This window comes from Hyperoodon ampullatus (assembly GCF_949752795.1).
Source record: "Hyperoodon ampullatus genome assembly, chromosome: 12".
Classification (NCBI taxonomy): Eukaryota; Metazoa; Chordata; class Mammalia; order Artiodactyla; family Ziphiidae; genus Hyperoodon; species Hyperoodon ampullatus.
The window spans coordinates 59,461,956-59,483,572 of record NC_136925.1 but is presented as its reverse complement, the minus strand read 5'-3'; the positions used below and the strand labels follow the sequence as shown (position 1 = coordinate 59,483,572).

Sequence of the window (21,617 nt, the reverse complement as noted above, 5' to 3'; positions counted from 1 at the left end):
AGCCCAGATGCCACAAGTTAAAAGCTCCGTCCCACGAGACTGCTCCCCCCCACTTCAGATGCCAATCGCGAGTAGTAGGTGTCTAGGTTACCCCCAGCTTCTGTCCAACTTGGCTACAAATCAGAGGTTCCCATGACCACCCCCCCACCCCACCTTGGATTCAGTTATTTGCTAGAATGGCTTACAGAACTCAGAGAAACACTTGCTTAATGCTTGCCACTTTATTATAAAAGGATGTGATGAAGTATACAGATGGACATGCGATGGAAGTGATACAGAGGGCGAGGTATGTGGGAGGGGGCCTGGAGCTTCCATGTCCCCTCCAGGTGAGCCACTTTCCCAGCACCTCCATGTATTCACCAACCCAAAAGCTCCGCAAGCCCCATACCTTAGGGATTTTTATGGAGGCTTAATCACGTAGGCATGATCAATCATTAACTCAATTTCCAGCCCTTCTCTGGAGGATGGGGTATGGGACTGAAAGTTCTAAGCTTCTAATCATAGCTTGGTTTTTCTGGTGACCAGCCCCCATGTAGGAGCCCACCAAGAGTTATCTTATTAGAACTCCTGTCACCCAGGAGATGCCAAGGGATTTAGGAGCTCGGTGTCAGGAACCAGGGTCAGAGACTCAATATTAGAACAGTATTGCTCCTAGAGCTCTTATCACTGAGGAAATTACAAGAGTATTAGGAGCTTTGTACCAAGAACCGGGGGCAGAGAGCAATATACATATTTTCTATGGATACCAAAAAGAAAGTGTGGTATCATGGATACCAAAAAGAAAGTGTGTCAAGATCAGCTGTTGTTTGCATAGATCCATGGCTGAAGCAAAGCCCAAATTTCCTTAACCAAGGTTTTTTGTTTTGTTTATACTCTAATTCTGATTTTTGCCAGCTAAAGCTAACAATTCTTTTTTTCTTCTTCTTTTTTTTTTTTTTTTTGATGGGGGACTTTTTGAAGTATAATTGATATACAAAAAATTGCACACATTTAATATATCCATCTTGATGAGTTTGGACATATGCACACACCTGTGATGTCATCACTGTAATCAAAATATTAAACATATTCAGCACTTCCAAAAATTCCCTTGTGTTCTTTTGTGGGGTTTTTTTTCTTTTTCTTTTATTGTGGTGAGAACCTAACAAGCTCATCTTACATAACAGAAACTTTATACCCAAAGAGCAATAATTCCCCACTTCCCCCTTACCAAAGCCCCTGACAACCACCATTCTAGACTCTGCATCTATGAGTTTGACTATTTTAGATACTCATATAAATGGAATCATGTAGCGTTTGTTCTTCTATGACTGGCTTACTTCGCTTAACATAATTTCCTCAAGGTTCATCCATGTTGTTGCAAATGCCAAAATTTCCTTCTTTTTGAGGCTGAATAATATTCCATTTTATGTGTATACCACATTTTCTTTATCCATTCATCGATCAATGGACATTTGTGTTGTTTCTATATCATCTTGGCTATTTCGAATAATACTGCAGTGAACATGGGGGGTGCAAATATATCTGAGACCCTGCTTTAAATTCTTCTGGATATATACTCAGAAGAGGGATTGCTGAATTATATGGTAGTTCTATTTTTAATGTTTTCAGGATCCTCCATATTGTTTTCCATAGTGGCTGCACTATTCTGCATTCCCACCAACAGTGTATAAGGTTCCAGTTTCTCCACATCCTCATCAACACTTGTTATCTTTTGTTTTTTTCAATAATTGCCATCCTAACTTGTGCGAGATGATATCTCATTATGATTTTAATCTGCATTTCCCTGATGATTAGCGATCTTGAGCAGCCTTTCATATATCTGGTGGCCATTTGTATCTCTTTTATAGAAATGTCTGTTCACGTTCTTTGCTCATTTTTTTTTTTTTTTTTTTTTTTTTTTGCGGTATATGGGCCTCTCACTGTCGTGGCCTCTCCCGTTGCGGAGCACAGGCTCCGGACGCACAGGCCCAGCGGCCATGGCTCACGGGCCCAGCCGCTCCGCGGCATGTGGGATCCTCCCAGACCGGGGCACGAACCCGTTTCCCCTGCATCGGCAGGCGGACTCCCAACCACTGTGCCACCAGGGAAGCCCTCTTTGCTCATTTTTAAATCAGGTTCTTTGTGGTGGTTTTTTGGACTATTGAGTTGTAGGAGATTCTTACATATTTTGGATATTAACCCCTTATATAGAGGTGGTTTACAAATACTTTCTTCCATTCTGTAGGTTGCCTTTTCAGTCTGTTGATTGTTTCCTTTGCTGTGAAGATTTTTAGTTTGATGTAGTTCCATTTGTCTGATTTGTTTTGTTGCCTAAGATTTTGGTGTCAAATCTGAGAAATCATTGCCAAGATCAATGTCAAGAAGCCCTCATCCCCTGTTTTCTTCCAGAAGTGTAGCAGTTTCAGATTATATGTTTAAGTCTAATTTGCTTTGAGATTATTTTGTGAGTGGTGTAAGATAGGGGTCCAATTTCATTCTTTTGCATGTGGATATCCAGTTTTCCCAACACCATTTGTCGAAGAGAATATCTCTTCCCCATTGTGTGTCCTTGGCACCCTTGTGGAAGATCAATTGACCATATTTATGTGGGTTTACTTCTGAGCTTTCTATTTTGTTCCATTGGTCTATATGTCTGTCTTTATGCCAGTAACATACTGTTTTAATTACTGTACCTTTGTAACTTATTTTTGAAATCAAGAAGTGTGATTCCTCCAGCTTTGTTCTTTTTTTTTGCCTCAAGATCGTAAAGCTAACAATTTGTTATAGGCTTGGTGAGTCAATTACTTTCATGTCAGAGACTAGGTTTAATAGTTTCCTTTCCTTCCTCACCATGTTTATTTTAAAATAATAATCTTTGAAATTACTCTACAGATAAAGGTTACAAGAAGATGATGCTCTGATCTAATAGCTCCATTTTTCTATATTGGTGCTAATTTGCCTTTCAAACTTTGTTTTCTTTTCTGTTTCTTTAAAGGCTGAAAAGAAAGGAGCCAGCAATACAGTTATTGGTATGATCTTTGGATGTTATGCTTTGTTTAACTTGCTGGCATCTTTGGTATTTGGAAAATATGTAAGTATTAATTTTTTAAAATTGTGTAATGAGTTATTCTAATTTACTAGTCTAGAATTTCCACTGATACAGAAATAACCACCATTATATTTTATGAATCGTGCTTCAGTTGACAGTTCCATTCTTAAAGTTGATTGATTTTTAACTTCTTCCGTGTTTGTAAGCAACGCATGTTGTCATTCCATTAAAGACTTATAATGTTTTGTTAACTGTACGTATCTTCCCCAAATCTTTTGTTTCCTGATACAGTGGATTTGTTTATGTCACTATAGACTTGTAGCAGTCATCAGTTTACACTTTTCTTTGACATTTATTATAGCTTTTACATATTGGAGCAAAATTTATGTTTGTAGCAGGAATGTTTGTCTCAGGAGGAGTTACAGTTCTCTTTGGGTAAGTCATGTTCTGATATGTTTGGGAGCTTGAACAGATTTCATAATTTATCTTCAGTTTAAAATGTTAGTGGTTTATGTAAATCAGTCAATATCATGTGACTAATGTTGAAGGGAGTTGAATGACACAGTGAATGGAATGAATGACATTGATCTTAAGAAAAGAGTCCTCTAGGGGATCACCATTAAGCTGGCTGCTGAATCTGTTCTTTAGGACTCCTGTGATCCTGAGAGACAGAAACTTAACTCCCTTTTCTGAGTCACAAAAACTTTTTGGCTTAAGCAGAAAGGTGAATTTCTTACCTAAAGAATCAGCTGAAGAACATAAGGATACAAATGTTAAGATAGTGTCATCAGAAATCTTTCTCAGGTTCCTGGTTTTGCTTTCCTCTTCTTGTGGTTTTTTTTTTTGTTTGTTTGGGGGAAGACCTAAAACTAAGAAGGCTTTCTACATATGTTCTTATCAGAGTGACTCTACATTTTTCAAAAGGCCTATTTAGTATTATTATTTAGGGCATCAAATATATCAGTAAAAATGCGCAATGAGGCTGTCATTATGACTCAGATTCCTCCTACTAAAAATATAACAAAGAAACTCTTAAAAAATGTGTATTCTAAAGAGATTTATTTTAATAACTGTGGTTGAGGTACTACTGTTTTCAGTGAGTACAGTTAAAAAAAATCAAAATCAATTTGGCATTTGAGAGTCATCTTATTCTTTTTTTAGTGTATTGGACCAAGTTCCAGAAGGACCCGTGTTTATTGCTATGTGTTTTCTAGTGAGAATAACTGACGCAATCAGTTTTGCTGCAGCAATAACCGCATCTTCTTCTATCCTTGCAAAGGCTTTTCCAAATAACGTGGCTACAGTAATGGTAGGTATTTTATACGCTTTTCCTATTTTCCTTTTAGTGTAGGCTAAAATATTTACTTGACCTTTCAAGTTAAACCTGGGGCCCATTCTTCTAGACCTGCCTTTTTTCTACTTTCTGTTTTTGTTACCTTTACCCCAATTTCTGCCTGTAGCAGCAGGCTGTCAATAAATATACCCTTAGTCTACTTAGGTGCTCTTCCTGGGCTTAGAAGCCCCTGAATGGGCAAAACCAAATGTTCTTTTTACCCCTTAAAAAATAAAAAACCCTCTCTAATAGTATTTTGCTGTCTCTCTATAGCCTAGATTGTAGCTAGGCCACCTGAAGCAGATTTATACTAGAGTCCTTCCTCCACTTTTCCCAGATTCACGGAAAGGACCTTAGAGATCATTCTGAAGTCCATAAGTGCTTCTGTGCCATCAGTCTGAGGAGCACCCTCTTATTTTACCAAAAAATCCAGAGCCTGGTAGCATCATATTGGTGTACATTCTCATATATTGCCTACGCTCCTCGATACCAGGTATTAGTGACATACCAGATTCCTGTCCTAGCTCTTGGCTGCTGTCTCCCTGATCCCAACTAGCCTTTCCCATAGCTCACTCCTCTGGACCCAGACATCCCCAAAGGACTCCTGGTTTGCATCGCAGAACAGGCACCACCCTCAGAGACCTCAGGGTCTAATCAGCTCAGTACCGAGGATTCTCTCATTTACCCATATTAATACTACAGTTTGAAAGTTTTGACCCTCAGGTAAACTATTTGCTGTATAAATACAAATCTTCACACTTTTATTAAATATATGTACACATATATTTATACACCCATGTAAGTATATATATATATATATATATATATATATATGTATGTATATATATCTGTATAGATTCACTTTAGGTTCTATAGTCATTTGCCATGCAGTGGTGGCCACCGTAACAGGTGTACTGTTTACATTTCTCGAGAAGGGTTCAGAAGGATGCTAGTCCATTGACATGCTCTGTAGACAAGGTTCTGTGGCTAAACATGTTTGGAGTGTGGCTTTGCTGTCCTGCAACTTAGAGATGGCCAGTTCACATTAGAGCTAGTTGTATTTCATTTTATGTGTCAACAGTCCATTTACAACATTTGCCCATTTTCCCATAAGATTGTGTTTTTTCTTTTTTCTAAATATTTTTTTATAAGTTTATTTATTTATTTATTTATTTATTTGGCTGCATTGGGTCTTCATTGCTGCACGCAGGCTTCCTCTAGTTGCGGCGAGCAAGGGCTACTGCTTGTTGTGGTACACGGGCTTCTTATTGCAGTGGCTTCTCTTGTTGTGGAGCATGGGCTCTAGGTGCGTGGGCTTCACTAGTTGTGGCATGCAGTCTCAGTAGTTGTGGCTCGTGGGCTCAGTAGTTGTGGCGTATGGGATTAGTTGCTCCACGGCATGTGGGATCTTCCCAGACCAGGGATCGAATCTGTGTCCCCAGCATTGGCAGGCAGATTCTTAACCACTGCACCACCAGGAAAGTTCCTCCCATAGGATTGTTGATTTTTCTCATTGATTAGTAGTTGCTCTTGTGATGCATTTGGGAAATTAGTCCTTTGTCCATGTTTTTTCCCCATTCTTCTGTCTTTTGATTTTTTTTGCCATTCATAGTTTTTCATATTTTCATGTAATCAGATTGATCAGTCTTTTCTTTTGTGTCTTCTAAGTTTTTATGTCATAATTAGAAAATTTACCTCACCATAAGGATTAGAAAACAAAAAACTCTCATTTTTAATTTTTCTAGTACTTATATGATTTTAATATGTATGTTTAAATTTTTGGTCCATCTTGGGTGTGTGTGTGGTATGTGTATAAATTGTAAAGTGGATAGAATTTTTTTCAGATCATGCCCGTTAAATCTTTGTTCATTTTTCAAACAAAATATATTAACTCAATTTTCTTTTGTTTTCCCATTTGTAGGGAAGTCTTGAGACTTTCTCTGGACTGGGTCTAGTACTAGGGCCTCCTTTGGGTGGCTTCTTGTATCAATCCTTTGGCTATGAGGTGCCTTTCATTCTTCTGGGATGCATAGTTCTGCTGATGGTTCCCCTCAACATGTGTATTTTACCTAATTATGGTAAGACTTCATATATTACTCACTTTAAAAACCTTAAACTTAAGTATTTTTATGCCTTTGTAGGAGACCAATTTAACATATACACAGTTCTATTTTACATAATCAATAATAGCTTTGTAGAGCATGCTGAATCGATCCTCTTTTCAGAAATGTTTCTGTAAGCAATCAGTTTATGTGAATTTCTGTCTGTCATAAATTCTTTCTGACCTATAGAACTAGCAAACATTAAATTTCTTATCATAAAACATACGCAGTGCCCATCAGATGTCTTTTTGGATTTAAAATTAAAGATTCACCATCTGCTTACAAGGCTCTGTGACAGGAGGACAAAGTCAGACCTTCCTTCCTTGTGGTGCTTGCAGCTGTGTACAACACAGCTCAAGTGCGAGGACACAGGGCCGCATCAGGCAGTAACGGGAGTCATCTTGGCTCCAAAGCTTCATGCCCCATAGGAGTCATCCTATCCTTAACAACACTATGGGCACAGCTGCCAGGGTCTCCATGAGGCACGTGCCAGGTACAGTAGTCACCATAGTCAGGGAGGCACAAAGCATCGCATATCGATGGTTTGTTTATAGTTCCTTCTGTACAGATGAAATTTACCAGTCGGGGGTTATTTTCATTATACGTAAGATTGCCTAGCAATGGAGTAGGCATTTTACCATTGTCAGATTACTAGTGGAACAGAGCTGGAGGAGAGCCTGTCCTCTTTCTGTGCGTCGTGATGGTTATTTCTGTAGTTGGGCATCCTGGACTGTGCTCAGACTGGGTTCACAGGTGAACACTTGGCTATTGACTAAGAAACTGATACCAGGTCAGATTCTCATGCAGTAGGAGAAGGAGTTGTGTTAACTCTTTATCAGTAACACCGTATAAGGAAAAAAGACTTTACTAGTTAATCGTGGGACGTGTATTTAGAGCTTCTGTGGTCGGGTGCTGGACTGGCCTCAACATCAGTAATTCCCTGCGTCCTGGCCTGCCCTCCTCATCTCTGCCCATCACCCCCACTACCTGGTATCTTTTGAAGCCCCTTTAATCCCTGCCAGCCTGGTTACTTCTTCCTCTTCATTTCCCTTATTCCTCAATTAAAACTTCCCTGCATCTTCAATGAACTTAAAGTTACAGTTAGCTATGTTTTTTTTGTTTCTTTGATTCTTTAATTTTCCTTTTTATATATATATATCTTTATTGGAGTATAATTGCTTTACAATGGTGTGTTAGTTTCTGCTGTATAACAAAGTGAATCAGCTATACGTACACATATATCCCCATATCCCCTCCCTCTTGCCTCTCCCTCCCACCCTCCCTATCCCACCCCTCTAGGTGGTCACAAAGCACCGAGCTGATCTCCCTGTGCTATGCGGCTGCTTCCCACTAGCTATCTATTTTACATTTGGTAGTGTATATATGTCTATGCCACTCTCTCACTTCGTCCCAGCTTCCCCTTCCCCCCGCCCTGTGTCCTCAAGTCCATTCTCTACGTCTGCGTCTTTATTCCGGTCCTGCCCCTAGGTTCATCAGAACCATTTTTATTTTTAGATTCCATATATATGTGTTAGCATACAGTATTTGTTTTTCTCTTTCTGACTTACTTCACTCTGTATGACAGACTCTAGGTTCATCCACCTCACTACAAGCGACCCAATTTCGTTCCTTTTTATGGCTGAGTAATATTCCATTGTATATATGTGCCACATCTTCTTCATCCATTTATCTGTCGATGGACACTTAGGTTGCTTCCATGTCCTGGCTATTGTAAATAGAGCTGTAATGAACATTGCGGTACATGACTCTGTTTGAATTATGGTTTTCTCTGGGTATATGCCCAGGAGTGGGATTGCTGGGTCATATGGTAATTCTGTTTTTAGTTTTTCAAGGAACCTCCATACTGTTCTCCATAGTGGCTGTATCAATTTACATTCCCACCAACAGTGCAAGAGGGTTCCCTTTTCTCCACACCCTCTCCAGCATTTGTTGTTTGTAGATTTTCTGGTGATGCCCATTCTGACCGGTGTGAGGTAATTCCTCATTGTGGTTTTGATTTGCATTTCTCTAATGATTAGTGATGTTGAGCATTCTTTCATATGTTTGTTGGCAATCTGTATATCTTCTTTGGAGAAATGTCTATTTAGGCCTTTTGCCCATTTAAAATGGTTTGGCAAACTTTCTGTTTATCTAAAGAGGGATCTTCTATTTAGATTGAATGGAAAAACCTGGTATTTTTTTTAAATCTCAAAAATTGATAATGTTGAGGGTATAAATATTGATTTAGGGGTTCCCATTGAGTACCTTTAAAAATTAATGTTTTAGGAAAGCTTATAGATAGAAGCTAGAAAATTAAATTTTCTTTTATTGTGATGATATTGGCAGAATTTTGTTCTATAAGTTCCACCCCACTCATTTAACTGCTTCTAGACCCCTGAACAAGGTAGCTTTAGGTTTGGGTGTCTAAGAGTCAACTTCGGTCCCTCCCTCTCTCTCATCCTTTATATCTGCTCGCCAAGTCACTTCTTCATACTGCACTAAAGAAATATTTTTAAAACACAGTCAAGTACATGACAATCCTCTTAATAAAAATCCCTAAATCCATGAAATGAGAGCTTTATCCTGAAAGCCACTAGGAGCTGTTGTCAGGTGTCAGCAGGGGAGTCACATGAGCTGGACTATCTCCCACTTCTACTCTACCTAACTCCTACTCATCCTTCAAAACTTAATTTGTATGACCTCTTCTGGGAAGTTTTTCTGAACCTTCTCCATCAATGGTCTAAATGCTAAGTCACTAGTGCCACAGTACTCTGCATTTTTCCTGCCCCTTCACACCTGAGGGCCACACCACTTCCTCATCTCTAAGAGCAGTTTCCTGTGGCAGACCTTGTCAACCATGGAGTCCTGTCCCTCCAAGAAGAATGTATCAGAATTGGAGGAAGCAGAGAGAATACCTGAGTAGCTGAAATACCTGAATAGCTCCCCAGGTGATTTTGTCACGTGCCTCTGGAAGTAGGTATCACCATAAGTTTTCATTGCTTGGGCTTCATCAGCAGCTTAGTTAAACTCATTATGTGTTCATTTTCATGTACGTTTCTGTATGTTCTTATTGCGATAATCCCCTTTCCCACTTTGGATTTAGAGAAAGGGACCATTTATGCCATAATAATTTGTCTTATACCATACATCCATAATACCTTCTATATGCATGATAAATGTAATTGATTACAGTTGATCTTCTATCATGTATATTTTAAAGGTGACTAATAAACATCTGTAATATACAATCCAAAATCCATACCCAATGGAGTCTCCCTGCTGGCACTGCCACACTGAGCCACATGGTGGTGCCTGTCCCCGTTCTAAGTCAAATCTGTAGTTAAGCATCTTAGGCTGGCCTCACAATTGGTTCATCATTGAATATTCGGCTAATAATTAAGAAACTAATACCACAGTTTAACTTTATCCCTCATATCCTGACAAAGTCCAAGGGTAGTACTTAAAATAGTTGAACCATACTTGATGCTTTTTTGGTACTTTGCTCCCTACTGGATCATTATTCACCAAGAATTTATTGAGTAATGAACTATGGTGGGTGCTTTTGGAGAAATGAGGATGTCAGTGCTGATTTGGCCCTCAGAGAGCTTCCTGGCCTGGCTCAGTGCACAGTCTCCTAACTCGTCCCCCTGTCTCCATTTCCCAGGAGACCACAGAGGGGTCTCTTTAAACCACAAATCTGATTCTCAGTCTTTGTTTGAAGTGTCTAGTGATTTCCCGGGCTTCTTAGCCTATTTTACAAGTGCTGCATAATCTGATCACTACATCCTTCTACAATGGGATCTCTCTTCCCTACCCTCCAATTTCCATCCTCCACCTTTGCTTCTGCTCTTTCATTTCCTCAAACAGAATAGTTTTCCCTCACTTCTGAGTCTTGGAATGAGCCATTCCTGGATAATATACCTGGATTATTCTTTCCTCCTTCTTTGCTTGTTCATCTCAAGCTCATCTTTTAGGCAGCAACTTAGATATGACTACTTTTGGAAATTCTTTCCTAAACAGCTTTCCCTGTTTTTTTAAGGCAACCCTCTCATATGCTCCAATCCATACCCTCCTAGCTCCATCCTAGCTCTCTCCACGCCTTACTGTGTCTTCTCTGTGAGGTCAGGATCTGGGTTTGTCTCCTTTGCCTTTGTCTGCCCAGCATTTTGCATGGTATCTGACTCAGCATAGATTTTGTTCAGTAAGTTAGTTGGAAGATAGGAAAGTCATCAAACAGTAGTAAACCACGTAAAATGAAATTTAAGTTTAAGTGCTAAATTACATGGTATAGATTAGAAGTGCAGTAGAAAACAGAGGTAAAATTTGTGGGGTAATTAGGGTCACAGCCAGACTTTACAGAGTGAATAGAACTTGAAAAATTAGCAGGGAAAAAGAAGGGAGTTGTAGGATATGATTGGCGGCTTGGAAACAACCATGCCTGGTGCTTGGGACGGTGCAGAAGTTGTGTTGCTGTTGGAATGGCGGGACATGAGGTTGCTGTTCAACTGACCTTTACTGCCAAATGGAATGTACACATGATTCAGTAGCATCTCATTCTTTTTTTTTTTTTTTTTTTTTTTTGGCCTTACCACACGGCATGCGGGATCTTAGTTCCCTGACCAGGGATCGAACCCATGCCCCCTGCAGTGGAAGCAGGGAGTCCTAACCACTAGACTGCCAGGGAAGTCCTGAGCATCCCTTTCAATTCAGTGTTTTTTTTTCACAAGCAGAAAAAAAGTTGTTTTGTATTCTTTGATTAACTCAGATTCCTCCTCAGCACACACACATTTTTCCCCGATAAAGCGTCTGGCTTTTCCTATGCACCAAATCAAACTTTACATATTCTCTATCCCATCTGGGAAGGCCTCACTGACTTCTAGGTTATGACCCATAACCAAGACTGCTTCTTCTCCTCACACTCTGATTCCAGTTGATTCTTTTTGAATTAGAGAAATTATTTTTAAGAACACTGAAATGGCCTCTAGGTTTGAATAACTTATGTGCAAATTTTAGGCAAACTCAAAAGTGTGGTTATTTTGATTACTGGATAAAGGTGACCTTACCAATTTGACTTTTCAAAATAGATTGAAAGATAAAGTTAAGAAATTTTCATTACTCTAATTTCTTTTTTTATTTTTACCCCACAGAGTCTGATCCAGGGAAACACTCATTCTGGAAACTCATCATTTTACCCAAGGTTGCCTTTATATCCTTCGTCGTTACCTCACTCAGCTCAGGTTTTGGCTTCCTTGATCCTACGCTGTCCCTCTTTGTTTTGGAGAAGGTGAGTAGCCTGGTGATGCAGACCTCCGCATTGTAGCGGGCGGACATAATTGCTTGCTCTCGGGCCCTGCTTGATGGAAAATCCTGAGAGTGGCTTCAAGAAGGAGGCAGAATGAGAGCTACTCACCAAGACAGCCTGTACCTTCCCTCTGTGATGTCCCTATAACTAGGGGTCTGATTTGGTGTAAATGAAAGAAGCCTTTCATCTGGTCTCCTTTTTCCAAGGCCTTGCTCGAGTCATCATAGGTCTGGCTTGGGCAACATCCTGGATGCTTAATAAGGATATTTTCCTCTGCTTTGATTCCAGTGAGATATTTGGAGTACTTAGTGCCTCATTTAATGTGAGGTGTCCCTTCTTTTCTAACAGATCCCCTCTGGGTCCATTTACTTTTTTGTCTATTGCATACATATTCAAAAGACTGTGGGCTATATTAATCTGAGATGGGAGAAAGGAACCAAGAATCTCTCTCCATCTTTTTAATGCTGAAAATTATATACTGAATTTTAAAGTTTGATGTTATAGCAATTTGTTCTTAGATATTTTTGAAAAAAGATTATTAATAAATAATGCAATAAATTACTAAGTCTGATAGTTAATTATACTGGAGAATTAATCTGTGTTTATAAAGACAGAAATCTACTAGCTGCAGTCCATACTCACTTTATTTGAGGCCCTAGAATGAAAAAAGCACTGTTACCAGAAACACAACCCCTTCAAGTCAGTAAAGACAGTTTTGGGTATTTCACAGGTAAACTTGGGGACAGTTATTTTAGTGCCATACCCAAGTTTTGGAAAATAATATATCACACTTAAGAAGTGAGTATCTATGAGGTAATGCATAAGAAAAATACTTTGTGTTTATGGTGACACATTCCATTCACATTATCAACAACGTGTCTCTCTCTTTTTTTATAAATTTATTTATTTATTTATTTATTATTTTTGGCTGCATTGGGTCTTCATTGCTGCACGCGGCTTTCTCCAGTTGCGGAGAGCGGGGGCTACTCTTCGTTGCGGTGCGCTGGCTTCTCATTGCAGTGGCTTCTCTTGTTGCGGAGCTCAGGCTCTAGCTGTGTGGGCTTCAGTAGCTGTGGCACATGGGCTCAGTAGTTGTGGCTCGTGGGCTCTAGAGCGCAGTGCGCTCAGTAGTTGTGGCACACAGGCTTAGTTGCTCTGTGATATGTGGGATCTTCCTGGACCAGGGCTTGAACCCATGTCCCCTGCACTGGCAGGTGGATTCTTAACCACTGAACAACCAGGGAAGCCCAACAACGTGTCTCTTTAAGTCATTTTTCTGTCCTTTTAAGAAGTGTGTCCAAACATTGAAAAAAAAAATTTGTAACCAATCGCTCATAAACCCAAGTTGCTCGTGTCTAACTTATAAAAAAATATTTAGAAATGTACTTTCTAGTTTTTCTTTGCCCTTCTTCTGCCTTCTTAACAGTTTTTTGTATTGGCTGTTTGCTGTCCAGTCGCTCAGCCTTTTAGGGAAGGAGGGTTCCACCCTGTCTCCCCACTGTTGTAAAATCAGAAGAGGACATTTCTGACTTTTTTATCTTGCTACTGTCTCTAAACGGCAGATTTTTAGCTTGAGTTATGTCATTAAAATTATTCAAACATATACTGATGTATAAATAGAGCTCATGGGCTTAATTAAGGATTAGTTAAGGAAATTAAGGAAAATGAGAACAACTCAGATAACCAAGAAAGGCATTTATATCATGTTGGTAACAGTAACAGTAGCAGAGTTATGAGGTAGCTTACTACTTTAGAAGCCTTTTAAAATGTGTCATACCATCTAATTCTTTAATTAGAAATTTATATCTCTTTGAGATGGATAGAATAGATATTATTGTCAGTGTTTTTTACACCAGTGCACTTCAGTCTGCGGGCAGTGAGCATCACCTGGGATTTTTGTTAGAAATGCACATTCTCAGGCCTCATCCCAGACTTTTTGAATCAGAAATTCTAGGGCTGGCATCCAAGAACCTCTTATAACAAGTTCTCCGGACTTCTCTGGTGGCGCAGTGGTTAAGAATCCGCCTGCCAATGCAGGGGACACGGGTTTGAGCCCTGGTCCGGGAAGGTCCCACATGTCTCGGAGCAACTATGCCCATGCGCCACAACTACTGAGCCTGTGCTCTAGAGCCTATGAGCCACAACTACTGAGCCCGTGTGCCGCAACTACTGAAGCCCCCACACCTAGAGCCTGTGCTCCACAACAAGAGAAGCCACCACAATGAGAAGCCCACGCACCTCAAGGAAGAGTGGCCCCCGCTCGTAGCAACTAGAGAAAGCTCGTGCACAGCAACGAAGACCCAATGCAGCCAAAAATAAATAAATAAATTTATTTTTTTAAAAATCCACAAGTTCTCTAGGTAATTTTTTGTGCATACTAACGTTTGCAAAGCACTGATTGACATGTAAAAATGCTATGATTCATAGAAGGATAATTATACTATAATGTCAAATGCTACAAATCAAAAACATCCAGGACTCCTGACCTGTGGTTAGGTTTTTTCCCCTATAGAGAAAAAGTAATCCGTTTATAAGAGTAAGACAAAACTTAGGAAGGAGGCTGACTGTTAGTAGTAGCCTTATGGCAGATAGTAAGAGCTGAAGGAATGGTAGAAGGAAAAGATAGATATTTATTGAAAAAATGACTTAAGCATGTAACTTTAACACAGGATTTCCTTTACAGTTTAATTTACCAGCTGGATATGTGGGACTGGTATTCCTGGGTTTGGCACTATCCTACGCCATTTCTTCACCACTGGTGGGCCTACTCAGTGATAAAATGCCAGTATGTATGCGTCATCGATATTTAAGAGTTACTTTTGTATGTCTAGACTGGTGGTTGTCCAACTGTACTTCCTGAACTCTAGAGGTCCATTGATTAGAATTAACATATTCAGTTTTTAAAAAATTTTATCTTTATTGAGGTATAGTTGACAAATAAAATTGTAAGATATTTAAAGTATACATCATGGTGATTTGGTATACATACACCCTGAGAAAGGATTCCCTCTACCTGGTTAATTAACGTATCCATCACCACAGTTAGCTTTTTGAGGGGGTGGAGAGCAGTGAGAACATTTAAATTTTAATATATTCAATTTTTTAAGCTGATGGAGAGGTTCCAGTGTGAGGTCTCAGTATGTGCCAACCTGCCATCCCCCTGAACAGATTCACTTTTTAATTGCTTCATCTGGGAAAAGAGGAGTCTTGTGCTAAAACTGTTGAAAAACTCTTGGATTAGACTTTCTAAAGGAAAAAAGTTCCCTTAATCCAAAACGTGGTTTGACCTTAATAATTAGGGCAGAGCCCCAAAAGTAGTTAGGACTTGACCAAGTTGAGAGGATAGAATTTAGTTTTTCTGTGGGAGTGAAAGGATTGGTCGCGTAAATATGCATCAGTTATCCCATAGCCATCCTGACAGAAAATCCTTTCTATTCTACTTTAACTAGGTCTAAACCGTTCAGTCCAGATGACTAGTATACAGAGCTAGTACTGTTAGCCAGGTCTCAAGCTTCTATGACTTTAGTGCTTATTTTTGTGTTTCCCCTCTTAATTAGATGTGGGTATATATTTATGAAGACTTATTACAAGGAGATTACTTGGTAATCCAGTTGGAAAAAAGCAAGTGTCTTAAACAGTGTTTGTAACTTAGTTTTAAGGCATAGCCTTATATAACTGAACAGATATCGTACCCCTATAATTTTTAGCCTGTGTTTGAGTAGTTTATAAGGAAACATTTTATTTGGTACTTTTTAATAATGTGAATTTTCTAGATAGTGCATCTACTTGGTCATTCCTTGTAGTGACTACTTTTTAAATTGTTATATTTGGAACAGTTTATCATGTGCAAAATCTACAATACACTCCCTTTCCAAGGAATACTTGTCATTTGCTCAACCCCTGTCTTGGGGTATATTGCATTTGCTTTTGTGTTTACCATCTACCTGTTTTCTCTTACATGTAAAATTTTGTTTTCCCCAATGTATTTGGATTTTTTAATATCATGACTTGTGTTCTTCAGTGATTTCTTTATTTTCCTGAATTATGGAAGATCTTTACCTCTAAGAGTTTCTGTGGACTTTCTTTACCAGCATCTAAGGAAATGGCTTCTCGTTTTTGGAAACTTAATCACAGCAGGGTGCTACATGCTCTTAGGACCTGCCCCATTCTTGCACATTAAGAGGTAATTTTTTTTTTCTTCTTTTGAATTTGTGGCAAAATAACATTAGGAATTATTTAAAAATTTTTTGGTATAACACTGATATGCTTAGTATCTTTGAATCTTATTTAAATAATTACCAGATTTAGGACTATATTGAATTGTTTGTTTTGCTGACAGTATTACTGGATGCTAGCAGTGGTCTAGGCAAGCAGGAATGCATAAAATCTGAACCAAATGATAAAAATGCTTATTCTCCCTTTGTATTTCAATTGCACATTTGTACTTTATTTTATTTTTTTAAAAATTTATTATTTATTTTTGGCTGTGTTGGGTCTTTGTTGCTGCGCGTGGGCTTTCTGTAGTTGTGGCGAGCATGGGCTACTCTCTGTTGCGGTGTATGGGCTTCTCCTTGCAGTGGCTTCTCTTGTTGCGGAGCACAGGCTCTAGACGCGCGGGCTTCAGTAGTTGTGGTACACGGGCTCAGTAGTTGTGGCTCGTGGGCTCTAGAGCTCAGGCTCAGTAGTTGTGGCGCACGGGCTTAGTTGCTCCACGTCATGTGGGACCTTCCCGGACCAGGGCTCGAACCCGTGTCCCCTGCATTGGCAGGCAGATTCTTACCCACTGCTCCACCAGGGAAGTCCTGTACTTTATTTTAAAAGTAGCATTTGTTATCTACCTTTAGCTGATAGTTCTTAGAATATACTTTTGTTTTTTCTATTCCTTCTTGCCCCTTGAGGAGGGATCTAAATCTTTTTTGTTTCTCTATCATCCTTAGCATATTGTAGCTGCTTAATAAAGCTTGTTTATTATAATTTATTTGCTAAAATAAAGTGAGCTACTTAGAGCTTTTTAGGTACCTCTGGGACAAAACATGATATGGAAAAAGGAATGATTTCAGAGTCTTTCAGATTTGGGTTTGTATGTGGGCTTTGCCCCTTCCTTGGTATGTGAACTTGAGCAAATCATTTAACTTCCAAGAGCCTCAGTTTTCTTATCCACCAAAAAAGCCAGTAATAGTACTGTTGAAATAATTTTCTAGGCTCAAGATAGAGTGACTCCAGCCCAGGGTGCCATGTCAGCAAACCAAAACTTAGAAAACTTTCATGTCCCTGTAAATGCTCCTCTTGACCAGAAAAGCAGTCTATCCAGTCACCCAGTCACCCCCAAACGCCAAGCCACCAACTGTGGGCCGCTCACCCCAAACAAGATGGACTGCGTAGCCCCAGACAATCAGATATTACCTGTTTTTCTCTTCCTTGTTTTTTTTCCCCTTATCCTGTAAAAGCTTCCTGCCTTCCACCCCATTTTTTGGTTCTCCAAAATGAGACCATCCACTTCATGAAGTGTTAAATAAAGTTTGTTTGTATCACCTAGATTGTCTTCCTTAATCATTTTTTAACAGACTTACATGGCAGGGTTGCTGCAAGGATTCAGTAGAATAATGGATATGAAGTAACTGACATAGGGCCCGACATGGAACACATAGCAGGCTCCTGTCACTTCCTTTACCATTTTCCTTCTGTGCCATTTTTCAGTCAGTGGAATTTCAAAGCCAAGTGCTTGAAGGAGCAACATTAACATTGACATTTTAACCAACTTTGAAAGGCTTTTACATGGTGATAAGAAGGCAGGTTGACTCTAGGCATGTGACATGTGTGACCAAAGATATTGGAATAGCAGGATAAATTGATCATTTTCCCCCCTCAAAAATGTAAGGAGTTAAAGGTGCGTTCATTGAACAAAATGGGATCAGATGGGGATAAGGACCAGACTAGTCATGTTATCTGTAAAACGAACTTCTCTGAGATCCTGCCTGCCCTCCTTAGCGTGAAGCTTTGTTGTCTCTTTAAATGTTAATTTTTCTCCAAAACTCTCTTGCAGTCAGCTCTGGTTGTTGGTGTTGATATTAGTCATAAATGGTATCTCTGCTGGAATGAGTTTAATTTCAGCTTTCCCGGAGATTCTCAGTTGCGCACAGTAAGTTACTTCCATGGCTTGAAGAACTGTATTGTGATTAGCAATAAACATCACAAGCTTTTTTGAATTTCTCAGTTTTGTAGGATGTTGGATATTTTTTTTAAATACTAAATCTTCATGATTTCATGTCATGCAATATTGTGATATAAATAGTATAAGCAAAAATACAATAGTATAAATGATAATATATAGTAATATTAGTACAATGATAGGTAAAATGGGTTGTGGATAGAGGCTTGGCTTAGTTTACACCTCGGTATAGGTATACTTCTAAAAAGCCAAAGCATATATATGTATAACTGAAGCACTTTGCCATACAGTAGAAATTAGTACAACATTGTAAATCAACTATACTTCAATAAATTAAAAAAAAAAAAAAAAGCCAAAGCACAGTGGGAAGGCCTCAGCATCATTTCCCTGTCATAGAGGAGGTCCACACAAGGGCACAGAGTGACCAGCTAAATGGATTCTAGTATCAATTCCAATATGTGGGTTTTTCCTCCCTCACACCACCAAGCTGGGCGTCCTGCAATTCAACTAATTCTGACACTATTTACCAGGAGATAACATCATATCCCACAGGTTAAGGGCTCAGTCCCACAAGAGTGCCCTCTGCTTCAGATGCCCATTTCAAATGCAGGTTGTTACCTATGTTTCTGACCGACTGGCTGTAAATCAGAGGTTCCAACGACCCCCTCCGTGAGTTCTCTTCATTTGCTAGAGCAGCTCATAGATCTCAAGAAACCAGTTCACTCACTAGCTACTGGCTTACTGCAAAGGATATTCAAGGATACAGATCAGCAGCCAGATGACAAGATATATAGGGCGATAAGGTCCCAAGCAGCAGAGCCTCTGTCCTTGTGGAGTTTGGGGCCCAGCACAGTGGCACATGGAAGCATTCTGGCTTCCCAAGCTGGAAGCTTTGTGAACTCAGTCCTTTTGGGTTTTTATGGAAGCATCACTACATATGCATAGCTGATTAAATCACTGGCCATTGGCAGTTGATTCAACCTCCACCCCCTCTGTCTATGGGGGAGGGTTGTGTGGAGCTGGAAGTTCCAACCCTCTAATCACGTGTTGGTTCTCCAGGCAACGTGGGTGCTAGTCCCAAAGTCATCTCGTTAACATAACAAAAGACACTTTTTTTATGGCTTTCATCACTTAAGAAATTCCACGGGGTTTTAGGAGCTGTGTGCCAGAAATGGGGAAGGAGACCCAATGTATCTTTGTCACTTGGCCATCAGTGTTTTGTTTAGTAGGCATAATGATGAAGAACACAAAGTGAACTTGAGCAGGGAGAACACTGATGACTCTGCTGTTGTCAGTTCAACAGGTCTCAAAGGAGTGAGGAGCTGCCTCTGTATTTTCTAAAGGTTGCCCATCGTTCTCTCTACATGTTCATCTCATTTGAAGAATTTTTTAGTTAATTATATACTTTAATAAACATTTAAGGCAAGTGGGTCACGATTCTTAATATTGTATCCTATATATGCAGTAGAAGTATTTTTAGAAAACCCTGGAGGAAATATTACTATAGTAATATCTTCAAATGAGATTAGCTTTTTATTTTAGAAATGGAGTGTTCTGGCTGTTGGGTTTATCCAGATTATCCCTGGTTTATTTTTATACCATACACTATTCTTTTGTTTCATGCAGGTTTCCCTTTTAACCACAGACACACTCTTGTTTCTCTTTGCAGTGAAAATGGATTTGAAGAAGGATTAAGTACCTTGGGACTTGTTTCAGGTCTCTTTGGTGCATTGTGGTCAGTTGGGTGAGTAGCTATTGAATTTCATTCACACCTATAAGTTGGAAAATGCTATCCCCATTTTACAGATGAAGAAATTCAGACACTGAGAGGTCAGATGAGTTGCCAGGAGGCACATAATTCACTTAGGGCAGAGCTGCAGTTCTAATCCAGCTGTCTGACTTCAAGATCAATGGTTATACCAGCAGTTTTAATACATAATCAAAATGGTCTCATATACTTTGTCTTATTTAAGTGATATTTTAAAGTTCCTTTAACAGGAGCCTGTCTCAGTTTTGAAAATGTATTCATTTATTCATTCATTTGTGTATTTATTTTTAATTCTCTATGCTACCAGAGGGATAACTGTATGCTGGCCATGTAGCTATCATCAATAAGTATGTACTGAATTGTTTTAAATACAAATACCTAGAAGAGTAGAGAGAATAATATAAAGGTTCTTTTGAATGCATATCATCTTTTAAAAATTTTCATATAAGGCACCAGCTTTTCAGAAGCAGTTATAATTTTAGGATTGTTTAAAAATTTTAAACATCATCATTATCAGGTAGAATTATTTTCTTACACCTAATGCTCTGTCCAGGAATTGGCTTTTTTCGTTAGTGTTTATAGTTTCAATATAATGAATTGAAGCAGTCATGCAGCCTATAAGGAGTAACTTTTTTTTTGCACTATAATCCTCTTTCTTCTTTTCATTGTTAGTGCTTTTGTAGGACCAATGCTGGGGGGATTTCTGTATGAGAAAATTGGTTTTGAATGGGCAGCTGCTCTGCAGGGTCTCTGGGCTCTAACAAGTGTGAGTAATTAGTCTTTTACTTTCATTTTCCTTATGTTTATGGAGAAATGTGACTTGGATAATTGACATTAAGCAGTACCTTTCATTGTGTTAAAGGGACTAGTGATGGGCCTGTTCTATCTATTGGAACATTCAAGGAGAAGAAGGAGGTATGGTCAACTCTTGAGGTTTTTTTCTCCCTTTAAAAGTTGGCTTGTGGGAGTGGAAAAAAGCCACCATTTTACATCCATTCTTCCACTCTGGAGATTTCTGGGCACTCTGAGCCTCATCACTTGATAGACACATTTACGGAAATAGTTGGATAGAGATGTAGGTACTGAGTTTTTTTTTTTAAGGTGAGAAATATTGAGGTTGGCCTCTTCTTTCCTTCAATGTAGATCTAAACTTCAAAATATCCTCGGCACAGAGGAGGAACGGACTGCTCTCTTGCCTGATGAAACGTAGCCTTACCTTAGGGATCCCTACTGATATGGGGCTGGGAGATGGATGCTCCTGGCCTTGAACTTCATCGCTGGAAGGATTTTCCTAATTTTTACACACAAAACTCCATGGACTCCACACCAGCATCCTGAAATTGTTAACATAGTTCTGGATGATCCTGTGTTGGGCTGCACATACTGTCGTCCTGAAGAGCTGGCCTGCTGAAGCAGCCATATTTGAAACCTTAAGTATGCGAAGAGTTGTTGAAAATCAACAAAAATTTTTGGTTTTGAGTGACCAGACTTGGCCCTGAGGATGTTACTGACTCTAGGTGTCCTGTTTCCTCTGTTTACTTTTTATTCTGAAGGCACTGATTCTGTGACTGTACCCTTTTTATTAACAGGGAAAGAAATGAATTGATTTGATATGCTTAAAAATAATATAAAGATAACTCAAAACATACAGAATAATTACTGTGAAATCAGTTTTTAAAATATTTGCTTTCTCTGTGTCCTAAGATTTTTTTGTTTTTGTTCAAAAGGCAAAATTCCAGCCTACCATGGAAAAACTCTATTGCATACCCTGGCCATCAGCTCTTCTAAAACTTTTGTTTGTGTGAAAGATACAAGAATAATATTACTTAACACTTCCAATTTTGTAATATGCTGTGAATTAGGATCTGGATTTATAAATAATGCTTGGTATAATATTATTCATTTCCCTTAA

General features: G+C 39.1%; 1 protein-coding gene across 2 annotated transcripts in view; it reads left to right on the top strand.

Moving 5' to 3' along the window:
* SLC18B1 (solute carrier family 18 member B1) overlaps window positions 1–20,915 on the top strand; it is a gene marked incomplete at both ends in the record, with an annotated part of 28,088 nt that extends 7,173 nt beyond the window's left edge. For both annotated transcript variants that reach the window (XM_079716478.1, XM_079716477.1), the window contains 12 exons: window positions 2,978–3,073; window positions 3,393–3,466; window positions 4,193–4,340; window positions 6,286–6,442; window positions 11,614–11,750; window positions 14,452–14,553; window positions 15,860–15,951; window positions 17,812–17,907; window positions 19,607–19,681; window positions 20,378–20,471; window positions 20,568–20,620; window positions 20,849–20,915. In XM_079716478.1, coding sequence (XP_079572604.1) covers window positions 2,978–3,073; window positions 3,393–3,466; window positions 4,193–4,340; window positions 6,286–6,442; window positions 11,614–11,750; window positions 14,452–14,553; window positions 15,860–15,951; window positions 17,812–17,907; window positions 19,607–19,681; window positions 20,378–20,471; window positions 20,568–20,620; window positions 20,849–20,915 — 1,191 coding nt within the window. The remainder of the gene's footprint in view (window positions 1–2,977; window positions 3,074–3,392; window positions 3,467–4,192; window positions 4,341–6,285; window positions 6,443–11,613; window positions 11,751–14,451; window positions 14,554–15,859; window positions 15,952–17,811; window positions 17,908–19,606; window positions 19,682–20,377; window positions 20,472–20,567; window positions 20,621–20,848) is intronic.
* Window positions 20,916–21,617: the final 702 nt, after the last annotated feature.